The sequence below is a fragment of the Somniosus microcephalus genome, chromosome 9, assembly GCF_052327205.1.
Source record: "Somniosus microcephalus isolate GS21.2 chromosome 9, FLI_Smic_1.0, whole genome shotgun sequence".
NCBI lineage: Eukaryota > Metazoa > Chordata > Chondrichthyes > Squaliformes > Somniosidae > Somniosus > Somniosus microcephalus.
In genome coordinates, this window is record NC_140995.1 from 35,674,556 (window position 1) to 35,692,245 (window position 17,690).

The 17,690-nt window shown below is 45.0% G+C and overlaps 1 protein-coding gene across 2 annotated transcripts in view; it reads left to right on the forward strand.

The window, feature by feature from the left end:
* The window catches only part of hcrtr2 (hypocretin (orexin) receptor 2), an 88,633-nt gene that overhangs the window by 55,749 nt on the left and 15,194 nt on the right, over nucleotides 1-17,690 (forward strand). The window contains exon 7 of one of the 2 annotated variants that reach the window (XM_085996517.1): nucleotides 912-1,105. The exons of the other annotated variant lie outside the window; for it this stretch is intronic. Within the exon in view, the coding sequence (XP_085852643.1) occupies nucleotides 912-934 (23 nt within the window). The 3' untranslated portion in view covers nucleotides 935-1,105. Of the gene's footprint in view, nucleotides 1-911; nucleotides 1,106-17,690 lie in introns of those variants that run through there. 2 annotated transcript variants of the gene reach the window in all.

Below are 17,690 nucleotides of genomic sequence, written 5' to 3' on the forward strand. Positions count from 1 at the left end.
AATTTGAACAACACAGGTGTTATTTTAAAAATCCTTTCCTTATACCAAATGAAGAAACACTCAATATGTGTCTCCTCACCATCAAATTTCATACTCTTTTATATCAAGCCCTCTTGGTTGCTATGAATTTCATTGTGAACTTGTTGTGATGTGGATTTGAGCTGCTTCATGTCCTGAGAAAGTTGTTGTGAAATAATTTCTTATTGGCTCATAATGTATGTGATGTTTTTGTTCTGTAAATGTTTCATAACAAAAAAATATAAAGGAGAAAACGCCATCTGCAGTGTGTTACAAGGGAGTAAAACAAGGTTTAAGTTGATATCATAAACTGATGCAATTTATTAGTGTCCACAAACTCCAGAGTGCAATCCTGTATAATTTACAGAAAACATTACTTAGCATTTTCTGTTGTTTGATTTTGCTGATCTGTGATATTATACCACATATTGGGATTCATTTTACTGACACAGGCAGGGGATGTCACACTTTCTATTATTATATTGGCGACACAAGTCCATCACTCTATGCTTATATGCTAATAAAATAATTGACCAGCCAGACCGAGTGACTCATAGAGGACATGATTTCATCAAAATGTATTCATTTTATTAGCTATTAGTTCTGTGTGGTGTCTTCCCAGTGGTGGGTATAGGGTTTTATGGCGATAATTGTATAATGTATGACTTCATTGATACAAATGTAAGAAATCGTGAATTGGAAGAAATAACTTGAGACAAAAAAAGTCTCTTCAGACTGTTGTTAGAATAACTGGATAGACGCTTAGAATTTGCGGATGTTCTTGGTTCCCTGCGGATGTTATAACATTCTGCACCATGGCGGTGACCTTGTTTCCTGTCTGCTGTTTGTGTGCTAGAAAGGTTGTTGATTGTACCTTTGATAATCTACCCTAGGCTCACCCCTAAAAAGAGAGTAAAAAGGGATATCTAAAGAGCTTTTAGCACAGACGGTGAAGGGAAGGGAAGAGCTGTTCGCACACGCCAGCCGTCTGTCTGATCAGGACTGATACCAGCTGCTTGTCACGGTCGTATGTCTATCTTGATTGCGTGTTGTACTTAACTTAAACTGTTGCTCCTTAATAAAATGACTTACAACACCTAAGACCCTTTGGGTAATCTGTATGTGACCTGTGATCCAAATCTTACACAAATTTGAAAAAAGCTTCTCCCCTCCAATCCTCTCCTGAAAGTGGTGACTCAGTTGGATTTCCAGCCACCTGCTGCCCACTAGTACCTGCTCCAAATACCCATTCTTCACCTGTGAGCCCAAGCAGGGAGTGCTGCCAGGGCATTCAGCCGTAGGCACTATCACAGCAACGCTCAATCCTACCCACACTGGACACCCACACACACGTGCGTTCTAGCAGGGATCACTGGGTGTGATCAGAGTCAAGTGGCTGAGTTTTTTCCACCCACTTAGCCATGGGACATTGTAGTGCCTCCTCCCTTCGCCCAATTGAGAGCAGCTAATACAGCCCAGGCTACAAAATGAACCTACTGCCTGGTCTGCATAGCTCAGGACCATTGAACCATGAGGGTAGACTATTAATGGTGACAGATCAAATTGAAGTCTGAAAATTAACTGGTTCATTAAAGTCCTTTGAGGAAGGAAATATGTCACCCTTACCCATTCTGGCCTCTATGTGACACACGTCCCACACCAACTTGGTTGACACTTAACCGACCTCTGAAGTGACCATTCAGTTGTATCACCATCTTTTCTGGGCAACTAGAGATGGACAATAAATGCCAGCCTTGCCAGCGACAGCCACGTCGCAAGAATTTAAAAAAAAATTGTTATAAGCAGTGTGGGAAAAATCAGATGCGATGCGTTTTCTCATGGGCTAAACCAGGAATCTTCACTAACCTTTCTGTTGATAAGCACAATTCCACCCAACTAATGTCATGCTCACTCAGAAGAATGCTTGTAATGCTCTGCAGCCTTTCACACAGTGACCTGATTTCAGCCATGCCACTGTGAGTGGTTGCACAATGTTAGGTCGCACTTCCCCACAGGAAGAGAAATAAAAACTAAAGGATCAATATTTCTAGCGATCTTTTAATCATGTCCTTTTACCATTGGATATGGTATCTTTCATACATTGGTACGAGAGATGGGCTAACCTTACCTCTTAATGGAAGTTCCTTGTCTTCTTTAGCTGGCAAGCGGCGGGACTGTAAGGATACAAGATGCACGTATCCTCATATATTATCCTCCTTCTGGCATGCACATGATGCTTTCCCACCTTCCCATCACCACAACTCCACCCTTGTGTCTTCCTCATTTCACACACCCAAGAAATGCAGCCGGCCCAGCTAGTGGATGACCAAGAACAGGGAGCGGAGAGTGAAGAAGAACAAGAACAGAAGAAGATTGATTTGACACTCCCAGCCACCAGCTCCTCGAGGCCACCCTGCAAGGCCACCTGCAGTATCCCCCACTGAAAATCAGCAGCCTTCCACCAGCCATGTTGCAGCCACTGGGGTAGCACTGCGTGACATCAGTAGAGTAGGCAAAGGCACACACAAGACAGTCACTAAGAGAATACAAACGGGTGATGAGTTGATTTCTTGATGTCACAGTGGATGGCTAGACATATATAGGTGGATTGGAAAGTTTGTAGTGGCTTTTATTTCAGCATCGTGGCCAAGAGGACATTGTGATGGTCAATAACAGATGGAAGGTAAGGTGTGTGACTAATGTTGAAGGGGGAATTGGGGTTGTGGTCACTGGGACTGCAGGCGGATGATTCCATCCCAGATATCCCGGCCACAAAGGGGCTGTTTGGGTTGCATCCTTCCTTCTGCTTCCTCCTCTGCTGCTTCCTCCTCTTTTGTGCCTTCCCCTTTCCTCTGCAAGTGAATGCTGTAAATGTGAAATGACAACATACAGTGCTTGAAATACTCAGCTGGTCGGGCAGCATCTCGACCTGAGACGTGAACTCTGTTTTTCTCTCCACGGATGTTGCGTGACCTGATGAGTATTTGCAGCATGTTCTGTCTTCTCAAAGGCCTTCATTTACATTCCGAGCCCTTGCAAGCATCCAGCAACACACCTTACACACTTAAAAAATGTTCACATCTATTGCAGCAAGCCACCACTTCAATAAAATTTAAAAAAACATCCAAAACCTTACACTCAAACTTACCTAATGATGTGTGTGTCCCTTTAAGAGGTCCAGACATCGCCACAGTCAGCCTACTTGTACGCCAGGTTAACCTGTCACAGTCCAGCATCGTCTACAGTCCGTTGCTATTTTCATTAATGATCTAGATGTAGGTGTTGGAAGAATGATCTTCAAGTTTACAAATGATGCTAGGATATGTACGAGAGTCAGGACTGTAGACGATGCTGGACTATGACAGGCAGATTTAGATGTGTTAGGGGATTGCGCCCATGACTGGCAAATGATGTTTAACTTAGAAAAGTTAAACATGTCAGAGGTGCCGTCTTTTGCATGCAACGTTAAACTGAGGCTCATCTGCCCTCTCAGGTGGATGTAAATATCCCATCGCATTATTTTGAAGAAGAGATGGGGAGTTCACCTCCGTGATCTCTGCGCTCCTCCAATTCTGACCTCTTGCGCATCCCCAATTTTAATTGCTACATCATTGGTGCCTGGGCCCTAAGCTCTGGAATTCCCTCCCTAAACCTCTGTCTCTCTAGCTCTTGCTGTACGTTATTGTTACAGCTTGATTTACTTTTATTGCCTCCATACTACTTTTTCTGTTTGTAGGACAAGATGGCCTTTAATGACCATGAATAAATCATAGAATCATCGAATGATACAGCACATAAAGAGGCCATTCAGCCCATTCGGTCACCTGTGGGTCATGCCGGCTTTTTGAAAGAGCGATCCAATTAATCCCTGCTCTTTCCCCATAGCCCTGCAATTTTTTTCAGCTTCAAGTATTTATCCACTTCCATTTTGAAAGTTATTATTGAATCTGCTTCCACCAGCCTTTCAGGCAGCGCATTCCAGATCTTAACTCGCTGCGTAAAAAATATTCTCCTCATCCCCACCCTGGTTCTTTAGCCAATTATTTTAAATCTGTGTCCTCTGGTTATTGACCCTCCTGCCAGTGGAAACAGTTTCTTCTTATCTGCTCAATCAAATCTAGTACGAAGAAAACAAGACCAGATGTTCAGTGAGAAACGCTCCTGCAGAGTTTGGCATCACAGAATAAGGAATGTCTCTGGAGGTTTTATGTAAACACTCAGGAAGAGGAGGAACACACTTCATGGGACTAATGGCCACCTCCTCTCTCACCCAGGAACAGCTGGTGCAGCACTTACAGGAAGGTGATAGAATGCAGGCAGCCCTAGTTAGCAATCGCAGTACTGGAAGCGGCTGATTCACATGAAGGCTCTCACAATGTATAGTTGAAAGAGGTGTGGAGCCACAACGTGTGAGTAAATCCCTGCAGCCAGTCTGCACGTTTACTCCTTCCACTAGGGAATCATGTAGAAGTAGTAGGTTAGACATTATACCCAATCCGTCAGCATGAAGGCAGAACAATGTGATAAAACCTTATTTGAACATCACACAATGTACTCAATATTTTTTATGCATTTGATTTGTATAGTGTGTTGAGAATGTCTTTGATGATTGCCCAGAATGATTCAACAGCACAGCAAAATATGGGTATTGGTGGCAGTGAAGGAAATGCTGAGGAGAGTGTTACTGAAAGTGTTTGGTGCTAGATCTTATGTTCATTAATAACTAGACATTCTTATTATGAACAGCTAGCTTCTAGCTAGTCATTTATTCAGTACACGTTCTCTAGGTACAGTATCTGTAGAGATGCAGCATGTGTGCTCCTGTGTGCAGGCTGCCATCTTGACTGTTGCCTTGTGGGTAGCCTAGTGCCTCATGGGTAGTGTAGTCTTATATACATACAGCTATATACAGCTCTACACAGCTCTACGGCTCCACCTAGTGTCCACTATAGAATGACATGTTATTGATCATTACATCCCCCTTTCTTTGAGGTTTAACAAAATCAATATCAATCAACTTTCAAGAAAACAATAAAGATAATATCAGTAACACTTTTGTTAGTGCTCTATAAACATAAACATTTTCAAAACAGTCAACACATTTTCAAAGCTTTACATTGTACTCAAAGATTAAGTCTATCAGGCTTTTTTACTTCACACAGAATCCCCACAGTGCAGATAGAGGCCATTTCGGCCCATCGAGCCTGCACCGACACATATCCCACCCTATCCCCGTAACCCCACGTATTTAATCCCCTAACACTAAGGGTCAATTTATCATAGCCAAATCAACCTAACCCGCACATCTTTGGACTGTGGGAGGAAACCGGAGCACCCGGAGGAAACCCACGCAGACACAGGGAGAATGTGCAAACTCCACACAGACAATCGCCTGAGGCCAGATTTGAACCCGGGTCCCTGGCGCTGTGAGGCAACAGTGCTAACCACTATGCCACCATGCCCCCCTTCACATGTGGATCTTCTCAACACGGGTAAGTCTGATGTGTCTTCATGAGATTGTTCTGGCGGTGAATGACAAGATGCAGTTGCGGCATTGTCATCAATCTGGTCTTGAATAGTCTCTTGTGTTTCTGGGAGAGAACGGCGGTTCCTCCCGAGAATCTGTCCTTCCTCAGTTGTAACAGTGTATGACCTTGGTCCTACTTCCTCAAGAACTGTAGCTTTCCTTTCCATGCATCTGGATCCTCAATCCTGACAACATCATCCCTTGTCAATGGTTTTAGAGTTTTGGATGACTTGTCATAGTATGATTTCTGTTTCAGCTTTAACAGTTGAAGTCTCTGTCTCAGTTCCTCACTTTGCTGTTCTTTTGCACAGCAGGGTAGCATGGTGCGCAACTTGCGACCCATTAGTAGTTCAGCAGGTGAAGAAATACAGTCTAAAGGTAAGGCTCGGTAGCTCAGCAGTGCGAGATAAGGATCAGACTTGCTTTCTGTCGCTTTCTTCAGTAGCTGCTTGAGAACTTGAACACCTTTCTCTGCCTTACCATTTGACTGAGCATACAAAGGACTGGATGTGATGTGCTGAAAGTCATAATGTGCTGCAAACTGTTGCCACTCCTTACAGTTGAAGCACGGACCATTGTCGCTAACGGCAATCCTGGGAATTCCATGTCTGGCGAAGATGGATTTCACATGCATTATGACACTGCTTGCTGTGGTGCTTGAGAGCAGCGCCATCTCAGGATAGTTAGAATAGTAGTCAATCACTATTAGATAGTCTTTACCATTTAAATGAAAAAGGTCCATACCAACCTTTTGCCATGGTGCTGTTGGTATGTCAGCTACTATCATTGGTTCCTTTGCTTGTTTGTTTTGGTGTTTCTGACATGTCTCACATTTGCCTATCATGTTCTCAATGTCCTTATTTATGCCAGGCCAATAAACAGTGTCTCTTGCCCTCCTTTTGCATTTTTCAATTCCGAGGTGTCCCTCATGAATCCTTTTGAGCATGTCTTGACATAGAGCCTGTGGAATGACTATTCTGTTCTGTTTTAGTAATAGTCCACTTGCAACACTCAATTCTGACCTTGTGAAAATATTTTGGACAGGAACATTTTGGCCAACCATGATGAATGTTCTCTAATACTGTTTGTAATACTGTATCTTTTACTGTTTCTTCTGCTATTTGCTTTGATTTTGTGTCTGACATGGGCAGCGCAGCAGTGACCATACTCACATGAACATCCACGTCTTCTTCAGTAGAGCTCACATGACTCATTCTGGGTGCTCGGGATAGTGCATCTGCTAACACTATGTATTTGCCTGGTGTGTAGATCAGTTCAAAGTCATATCTTTGCAGCTTCATCATGATGCGTTGAATCCTTGGAGACATCTCATTCAGGTTCTTTTTTATGATGGCAACCAGAGGGCTGTGGTCTGTCTCAACTGTGAAGGTGGGAAGTCCATATATGTAGCCATGAAACTTTTCTAGTTCAACTACCAAGCCTAGACATTCCTTTTCAATCTGGGCGTATCGACACTCAGTATCAGTCATAGACCTGGAGGCATAGGCAACAGGCTTCCAATCTTCACCCTCTGCTTGTAGCAAGACCGCACCTAGGCCATCTTTTGATGCATCTGTTGACACTTTGATTCTTTTTGTTGGGTCAAAGAAGGTGAGTACAGGTGTGGTTGTCAGCACTGTTTTGAGGTTTATCCACTCTTGTTCATGTCTTTCTGTCCATGCGAACTCATTTGTTTTATGTAGCAGGTCTCGCGGACAGGCTGTCTTGGCTGACAAGTTAGGAATGAACTTTCCAATGAAGTTTATCATCCCCATGATGCGTAGCACTCCTTTTTTGTCAGTGGGTCGGGGCATTTTGAGTATGGCATTTACTTTTTCCATATCTGGCTCTATTCCTTTACCAGATAGATTATCTCCTAGGAAAGTGACTTCCTGGATGCCAAACTGACACTTGGCTTTGTTGAGCTTCAGTCCATTCCGGCGTATGCTCTGTAGCACTTTAGTCAGTCTCTCATTGTGTTCTTTCAGTGTGGAGCCCCAGATGATAATGTCATCAACATAGACCCGAACTCCTTCCAGACCTTCAATTATGTGTTCCATCGCTCTATGAAAGATTTCAGATGCAGATATTACCCCGAAAGGCATTCTGAGGAAACAATACCTGCCAAATGGTGTGTTGAAGGTACAGTATTTGGTGCTCTCTTCATCCAGTTTTAGTTGCCAAAATCCTTGTGAGGCATCGAGCTTTGTAAAGTATCTGGCACCTGACATTTCACTGGTGATTTCTTTTCGCTTGGGAATCTGGTAGTGTTCACGTTTTATGTTTGCATTTAAGTCCTTTGGATCCATGCATATTCTTAGATCATTGTTCTTTTTCTTTACACATACCATGGAGTTAACCCAGTCTGTTGGCTCTTCGACTTTCCTGATGACTCCTAGTGTGGTCATTCTGTCCAGTTCATTCTTGAGCCGGTCACGCAGGGGTGCTGGAACTCTTCGTGGAGCATGTACCACTGGCTGAGCATCCTCCTTTAGCTGGATCTTGTAAGTGAATGGTAGAACTCCAAATCCTTTGAACACATCCTGGAAATTATTCACTACAGAATCCACCGAGTCATCTGGTCTGCTTATGGCACAGTTTATACGGTAGACTCTCTTGACCAGTTCTAAGTCCTCACAAGCTTTGTCACCCAGCAGTGAATCAAGTCTTTCAGCCACAACAGAAAACATGAGATGATGCACTTTGTCTTTGACTTTCACTTTAAGTCTGCATACACCTAAGCTATCTATTTTTTGTCCATTATAGTCCTTCAGTAGTACTGACCTTTTCTGTATTTTGGGCTTTTCTTTCATATTGTTAATGTCACTCATACTGATTAAGTTTGCTTTTGCCCCAGTGTCTAGTTTCAAGGTAACTAATGCTCCATTTACCTGCAGTGGGATCATCCATTTGTCCTCTTTTACTGCATTAACTTTATGTTCAGCATTGTCCATTTCTGAGGGCTGCACATTTTTTGTATCCTTTTTGATATTGTCACATGACACCATTCCTACAAAAAATGTCTCACTTAAATCAGTGTCCTCAATTACATTAACTCGTTGCCCTTTCTTAGTTTTTACTTTTGAAAAGCATTGTTTGGCAAAGTGATTCTTTCCATTACACTTTGTGCACATTTTTCCAAACGCTGGGCATTGTCTTAACTGGTGTTTGTAACCACAGCGTTTACAATTAAAAATATCATCCTCCGATTGCTTTTCATTTCTGTTCTGCCCACATTTCTTCCCCTTGTAGGACACAGCACCGACAGTAGCATTATCACTCATTACAATCGCATCATTATTGATTTCACTGAAAGTCTTCGCGTGCTTTCGAGCTAGCTCGCTGGCTTGGCATATTTTCACTGCATTTTCCAAATTTAGTTCGGCTTCTCTCAACAGACGTTCCCTGACTTTTTTATCATGAATACCAAACACAATCTGGTCACGAATCATGGATGCTTTGAGCTCAGAGAAATTACATGTCTGTGCTTTCAGTTTCAGATCAGTTATAAAGCTATCAAAAGTCTCATTTTGCTGCTGTGTCCTTGAACAGAACATGTATCTTTCATAGGTCTCATTCTTTTTGGGAGAACAATGTGCATCAAATTTCTTTAGCACATCGTCTAATTTGTCTCTGTTCTCCGCTGGATTAAATACAAATGTATTAAATACCTCTATCACCTGTGGGCCTGCAACCGTAAGCAGCAACGCTATCTTCCTTGCGTCTGGCTTCGTACCGAATCCGATGGCTGCAATGTAGAGTTCAAATTGTTGTTTAAGAGTCTGCCAATTGTAGTCGATGTTTCCTGTGAGTTTCAAACGCTCTGGTGGCTTCAAATTCTCCATGTCGCTTTTCACAATTTTCAGCAGATCTTCACCATCCTGGTACCATCTTATGTTCATTAATAACTAGACATTCTTATTATGAACACAGCTAGCTTCTAGCTAGTCATTTATTCAGTACACGTTCTCTAGATACAGTATCTGTAGAGATGCAGCATGTGTGCTCCTGTGTGCAGGCTGCCATCTTGACTGTTGCCTTGTGGGTAGCCTAGTGCCTCATGGGTAGTGTAGTCTTATATACATACAGCTATATACAGCTCTACACAGCTCTACGGCTCCACCTAGTGTCCACTATAGAATGACATGTTATTGATCATTACACGAGATATTTGGTAAACATGGACAGGAGGATTCCTTAATAGGACAGCTCAAGCACTTTGCTAAATGCACCTAGTATTGGCACCTATGCAGCATTATGCCTGGCTCTACTACTATTTCCTGAGCTACTTCCTCACTGTCACTGCCTCCCTTCAAGGCTGGCAGACCTTCTGGATTCTACTCTTCTTTCTCCATGCTTAGGACGCTACAGAACAAAGTAGAGCATGCAACACGCAACAATATTCCTGGAGACCGAGGGTGGGGCAGGTCGGGGTGGGGGTGGGTGCGGAACGTGGTTGTACAGTAATAGGCCCTCTGAATGATTCACTCAGCTGGTGTTGCTTCAGGACGCCATTGGTAAGCTCAGTAATGGACCTCCTTGTATCAACACTCAGATTTCATTCATGACTGCCACACAGTGTCATCAGCTAGACACCATCCTTCCACTCTACCTTCCCCTTCAAAAATGCCAGCGCTAATAATTAGTGCTAAATAAATGTATCATGGGTGCTGCCAGGGAACTGGGCATTGACCTGTGTGATTTTGTACTGGCAGTCACAGACCGGCTGCACACCGAAAGAGTAGAATCCTTTTCTGTTGATGTCAGCCACAGCATTATGAACAGGGAGCCAAATAATCAAATGTGTGCAATCAATCAGCCTTCATACTCAGGGAAAGCAAGCTGTGTGATAGCATTGTACAGCCCTGTCAGACTGCTTCTGCTGCTCAGCGGTGAATGTTATGAATGTGTTGACTCCTAAAGAAAATATTGGTTATCTTTTGATACATGTATAGGCAACAAATCAAGGATCCAGAGGTTCACTGCCTCTCTGTTATAATTTCAGTCTCCTAAAGCATTCACTGAGACCCAGATAGCTGTACCTCATTTGTCGTCAAGTAGCAGGTCTGCAAAGTATGGCTTTGCTACCGCCTTACACCTCCTGCTGAGCTTCCTCAGTCACGGTGAGTGATAGGGGAGAGCTGAATGCAGTTTCCATTGCACAGAATGTTGTATAAAGAGAAACTGCTAAAAACTCCAAGGCCTAGAAATTCAAGCACCCCGTCCCCCATTTTACAAGTGCTAAACAGGCGTATAAGCATCCAATATGGTGGCCAGGAAGCGCGCACTCATTACGAGCCGGAAGTGCGCCGTCTGCCATATTGAACCGAGCTGCTCTGTAGGCGTAAAGAGACAAAACTATTTAAAACAATGACTAAAATATTCAAATTAGGGTCCTACCTTTGTTGAAGGACCATTCTGTGATATTAGGTTGCCCCAACATCTGAGTCGCCATGTGATGACCTCAAACACATGGTCGTAATAGGCAGGGAGGGCCTTCAGTAGCATGATTTAAAGGGATTGTGCAGTACTTCCAGGTTAACATAGAAACAAAGAAACATAGAAGATAGGAGCAGGAGTAGGCCATTCGACCCTTTGAGCCTGCTCCGCCATTCAATGAGATCATGGCTGATCATCCAAATTCAGTGCCCTGTCCCTGCTTTCTCCCCATATCCCTTGATTCCTTTAGCCTTAAGACATATCTAACTCCTTCTTGAATATATTTAATGAATTGGCCTCAACTGCCTTCTGTGGTAGAGAATTCCACAGGTTCACCACACTCTGGGTGAAGAAATTCCTCCTCATCTCAGTCCTAAATGGCTTATCCCTTATCCTTAGACTGTGACCTCTGGTTCTGGACTCCCCCACCATCGGGAACATCCTTCCTGCATCTAGTCTGTCTAGTCCTGTTAGAATTTTATAAGTTTCAATGAGATCCCCTCTCATTCTTCTAAACTCTAGCGAATATAAGCCTAATCAACCCTGTAGTGTATGTGCTTTAAGTCAGAACTACTTTTTATAGCTCCTGTATACTGTAGTACCGGCAGTAACCACACCGGTATATAAGCTGTGTGCATGCCTCTGTACTCCAGTCTAGAGATGACCCTCCTCCAGTAAAGACCTGTTGTTTGTTTATGTACAGCATCCGTGTAATTCTTTATCCACTGAACCACGGATCTAACAATGGCGACGAGTGTTGAAGTGAATCTACCTGCAACATTAAACAAAAAAAAAACAAAAAAATAGTCGAGTCCAGGAACACGGGCGTCAACCGCGAGTAACCGCCCAGCAGTCAGGCAGAGATCCAACTTCGCTGGGGAGGCTGTGGAGAGCCGGGCTTGGTTCCCCAGCCACAACGAGCAGTAAGAGACCGACGACAGGTCTTGAGCAGACCCTTCCCGAGCAGCGGCGGCTGGAGCCGACCGACGGCAGAGAGAGAGAGCCGGGCAGCGTCGATGGGGTAAGAAAAAGGGTGAAGAGAGCAGGGCGCAGCCGGGGGTTGATCGCCGAGCGGCGTCGTGGAAAAATATTGCAAAACCGGAGAGAGAGAGGGTAAGAAACAGTCGGGTTCTAGACTGAGCGGCGTCGACAAATATCAAGAGAAGAACGCGCAGAGCACAGCCAGGGATCACGGGCTGATCAGGGTCCGCGGGATCAGGGCAAGGGGAGATGCCATTGAGCCGCGGAGAAGCAGGGAGAGCGCGGGAGATGCCATTGAGCCGCGGAGAAGCAGGGAGAGCGCGGGAGGTGCCATTGAGCTGCGGAGAAGAAGGAAGAGCGCGGGAGACACCATTTTGCGAAGCCGCAGTGGAGAAGACGGGCGAGCGCGGGAAGGAAGGAAAGCGCGGGAGATGCCATTTTGTGCCAGCGGAGAAGACGGGGAAGCGCGGGAGGTGCCATTGGTGATAGTTAAAGCACAACCAAGGATGCCGAAGAGTGGCAGTATCTCTACTTTCGACAATGAAGTCGAAGATTGGGCGACATATGTGGAACGTATTGAGGTGTACTGCAGGGCGAATGAAGTGCCAGATGCTAATAAAGCACTGGTTCTGTTAAATTCCATGGGTGCAAAAACTTATGGGTTACTGCGAAATCTAATAACCCCAGAGAAGCCGGTAAAGAAGAATTTTGAAAGCATAGTAGAAATCCTACAGGACCACTTAAACCTCACACCGCTGCTGATAGCAGAACGATTTAAGTTCCATAAAAGGAACCAACACAAAGACGAAAGCAATGCTGAGTACCTAACGGAACTGCGCAAGCTATCGAAATACTGCCAGTTTGGAGCGGGACTAGCAGACATGTTAAGGGACAAGTTTGTGTGTGGGCTACAAAGTGAAGGAACCCAGAAACGGCTTCTATCAGAAAAGGACCTTACGCTGGACAAAGCTTTCAGTATGGCAGTATCACACGAAGCAGCCACAAGGGGCGCTGCAGAGATACAACGGAGACCGCAAGAATACGGCACCAACAAAATGACCTATGGAAGAGGGAAGTGCTATCGCTGCGGCAGAACAACACATGACCAGAAAGATTGTTGGTTCAAGGACCAAGTGTGCAGACAGTGTGGGAAAGCAGGACACATAGCAAGAGTCTGCAGGTCTGGGAAGAAAACCAACAGTAAGAAATCTCCACAGGAGATGTACAAAAAGGTACACCAGGTGATGGACAGTGGTTCAGACGAACAGAAAAGTGACACAGACTCCGGAAGCAAGGAGCTGGGTTGTCTGAAACTACATAATGTAACCGAAATAGAGGATCACCAGACTATCTGGGTTACACTCAAGATAGACGGAGTCCAAGTGGAAATGGAATTGGACACAGGGCCAGCTCTAACAGTCATAAATCAAAGAGACTAAAAGCGGCTATTTTCACACATACCCTTGAAAGCTACAGAGATTGTCTTGAAGACATATACGGGGCAAAAAGTCTACCCCAAAGGAAAAATAAGGGTGAAAGTGACATATAAAGGTCAGGAAATACCTAAAATGGATATATATGTATTGCCAAATGGAGGACCACCACTGCTAGGACATGAGTGGATCCGGAAGATACATTTAGATTGGCATTCCATACAGGCACTGAAGGTGGAGGCCAAAAAGGATGACGACGTCACACCTGGACGACTGTCAAAAATGCTAACTGACGCAAAAGAAGTGTTCCAGGAGGGACTAGGAACACTAAAAGGAATAACAGCAACAATTAAAATAGAGGATAATGCAAGCCCAAAGTTTCTGAAGGCCAGACCAGTGCCTTATGCGATCAGACCAACGGTTGAAGCAGTGCTGGAAGGGTTGGAACGTTCAGGAGTACTGTCCAAAGTGGACTGGAGCGAGTGGGCTACATCCATCATCCCTGTAATGAAGAGGTCGTTGAGTAATATGCCTGGGGAACCAAAGAAGACCCGCATCTGTGGGGATTTTAAGGTGACAGTGAACCCAGTCCTTCACACGGTGCAATATCCGCTTCCACGAATTGAGGATATTTTCGCCTCGCTATCTGGTGGTAAACGCTTCACCAAAATTGATCTAGCCCAGGCGTACTTGCAAATGGAGGTAGAAGAAGCTTCGAAACATTACCTTACGATCAACACCCATAAAGGTCTCTATCAATACAACCGGCTGGTGTTTGGAGTAGCCTCGGCTCCGGCTATCTGGCAAAGGGCGATGGATCAGGTCCTGCAAGGGATTCCAGGGACCCAGTGTTATTTGGATGACATCTTGGTCACGGGCGAAAATGACGGTGATCACCTCGCTAACTTGGAGAAGGTGCTCGCCAGATTAAAGGAATATGGGCTACGAGCTAATCGCCACAAGTGCAAGTTTTTCCAGAAACAGATCTCGTATTGCGGCCACGTCATCGATGAAGAGGGGTTACATAAGTCCCCTGACAAGATTGAGGCAGTAGTCAAGGCTCCAGCACTGGAAAATGTGTCACAACTGAGGTCATTCCTCGGGCTGGTAAACTATTACCACAAGTTCTTACCAAATTTGTATACCATACTACACCCGCTGAACACCCTACTGCAAACAGGGGTACCATGGAAGTGGGATGATGAACATAGACGAGCTTTCCAGAAGTGTAAAGAATTGATCACATCAAAAGAGGTGTTGGCCCATTTCAATCCAGCACTACCAATTCGTTTGGCATGTGATGCATCGCCCTACGGCATTGGAGCGGTGCTGTCGCACAAATTCCCAGACGGATTGGAGAGGCCAGTGGCCTTTGCGTCTCGGTCACTAACCTCAGCCGAGCGCAATTATGCCCAGATTGACCGGGAGGCCCTCAGCCTAGTATGGGGAGTAAAAAAATTCAACCATTATCTGCATGGGCAGAAGTTCACCTTGCTGACTGACCACCAACCACTTGTCTCCATCTTTAATCCTAAGAAGGGCGTGCCAGTAATGACTGCACAGCGGTTACAAAGATGGTCCCTGTTTCTAGGGGTGAATCAATATGAAATAGAATATAAAGGCACGAAACAGCATGGGAACGCTGATGGGCTATCGCGCCTGCCACTGCCTACGGTGGAGGAAGCACCAGCAGTGGACCCTATCGAGATATTTTATTCGTCGATAATTGAACGATTGCCAGTAACAAACGCAGATATAGAGAAGGAGACCCGCAATGATCCGACGCTGTCACGGGTATATGAATTGACGGTGAGGGGATGGCCAACACATGGCGACTCACTGTTGCCAGCATTCTCATCCAGAAGAGAACAGCTGTCAGTATGCCAGGGGACAGTGATGTGTGGATCCAGAGTGGTGATTCCACCCAAGTTAAGGGAGAGAGTGCTAAAGCAGCTACATGAAGGTCATCTGGGGGGAGTGAAAATGAAAAGCCTTGCTAGGGCTTGTGTGGTGGCCGGAAATCGATCAACAAATTGAAGACCTAACTGAGAGCTGCTTAGGGTGCCAGAAGGTCCAAAATGCACCACCACATGCCCCTCTACACCCATGGGAGTGGCCCTCCTCTCCATGGCAACAGGTGAACATTGATTTTGCTGGTCCATTCATGGACTCAATGTTCTTAATAGCAGTGGATGCTCATTCAAAGTGGCCTGAGGTGATAAAGATGTCTTCAACCACTACAGAGAAAACGATTGCAGTCCTACGGACCATATTTGCCAGAAACGGTTTGCCAGAGCAGATCTGCTCTGATAATGGACCACAGTTTGTGTCCGACGAGTTCTAAAAATTCATGAAAAGGAATGGGGTAAGGCATTACACATCCGCCCCGTATCATCCAGCCACCAATGGATTGGCTGAGAGGTTCGTACAAACCTTTAAGAAGGCGATAAAGGCCATGTGCGACGAGGAAATTCCACTACAGCATAAGATGGACAATTTCTTATTAGCCTACCGAAACGCGACACATGCAGTTACCAACCAGACCCCGGCCATGATGTTCTTTAACAGAAGGTTAAGATCTCGTCTGGATTTGCTCAGACCAAATGTGCGAAGAAATGTTGAGGACAAACAATTCCAGCACATCAACGAGAAGCGGACAAGGAGCTTCAATGTAGGGCAACCAGTCTTGGCCCGTGACTATCGAACAGAGAAGTGGCAACCTGGAACGATATGTACAAGGCAGGGGCCATTAATGTACACAGTGGATGTCGGGGAGAACATTGTGAGACGACACGTCGATCAGATCTTCGCGTCACAGGAAGGCGTCAACCCCATGTCTCGAGTACCCGGGGATGAACCCGACATACCGGTAGCATCTACTTCAGACCCAGTAGCAGTGGAACCCGATGAACTACCCGATGAAAAGGGGTCAGAATCGCCTCTGCACCAAGAACAAGAACCTCCGGAAAGGCGCTATCCCGAAAGGGTCAGGAAGCCGCCCCAAAGACTGAATCTATAAATGGACTTTTTGTTATTGAATGTACATGTAAAAATGTAATTGTTATTTGAATATTAAGGGGGTATTATTAATCTAAAAAGGGAGGAATTGTAGTGTATGTGCTTTAAGTCAAAACTACTTTTTACAGCTCCTGTATATACTGTAGTACCGGCAGTAACCACACCGGTATATAAGCTGTGCGCATGCCTCTGTACTCCCATCTAGCGATGACACTCCTCCAGTAAAGACCTGTTGTTTGTTTATGTACAGCATCCGTGTAATTCTTTATCCACTGAACCACGGATCTAACAGACCCAATCTCTCTTCATACATCATTCCTGCCATCCCAGGTATCAGTCTGGTGAATCTTCGCTGCACTCCCTCCATGGCAAGAACATCCATCCTCAGATAAGGCGACCAAAACTGCACACAATACTCAAGGTGTGGTCTCACCAAGGCCCTGTACAACCGCAGCACGACATCCTTGCTCCTGTACTCGAATCCTCTCGCTATGAAGGCCAACATACCATTTGCCTTCTTAACCGCCTGCTGCACCTGCATGCTTATCTTCAGTGACTGGTGCACAAGGGCACCCAGGTCTCATTGCACTTCCCCTTTTCCCAATCTATTGCTGTTCAGATAATAATCTGCCTTCCTGTTTTTGCCACCAAAAACCTCGCATTTATCCACATTATACTGCATCTGCCATGCATCCGCCCAATCACCCAAACGGTCCAAATCATACTGGAGTTTCTCTGCATCCTCCTCACAGCACACACGCCCACCCAGCTTTGTGTCATCTGCAAACTTGAAGATATTACATCTAGTTCACTCGTCTAGATCATTAATATATATTGTGAATAGCTGGGGTCCTAGCACCGATCCCTGTGGTACCCCACGAGTCACTGCCTGCCACTAGGAAAAAGACGTGTTTATTCCAACTCTTTGCTTCCTGTCTGCCAACCAGTTCTCTATCCAAGTCAGTACCTTACCCCCAATCCCATGTGCTTTAACTTTGCACGCTAATCTCTTATGCGGGACCTTATCGAAAGCCTTCTGAAAGTCCAAATACACCACATCCACTGGTTCTCCCTTATCTATTCTACCAGTTACATCCTCAAAACATTCCAGTAGATTAGTCAAGCATGATTTACCTTCTGTAAATCCATGTTGACTTTGTCCGATCCTGTCACTGTTTTCCAAGTGCTCTGCTATTACATCTTTTATAACGGACTCTAGCATTTTCTCCACTACCGATGTCAGGCTTACCGGTCTAGTAGCTGATTTGTTATTT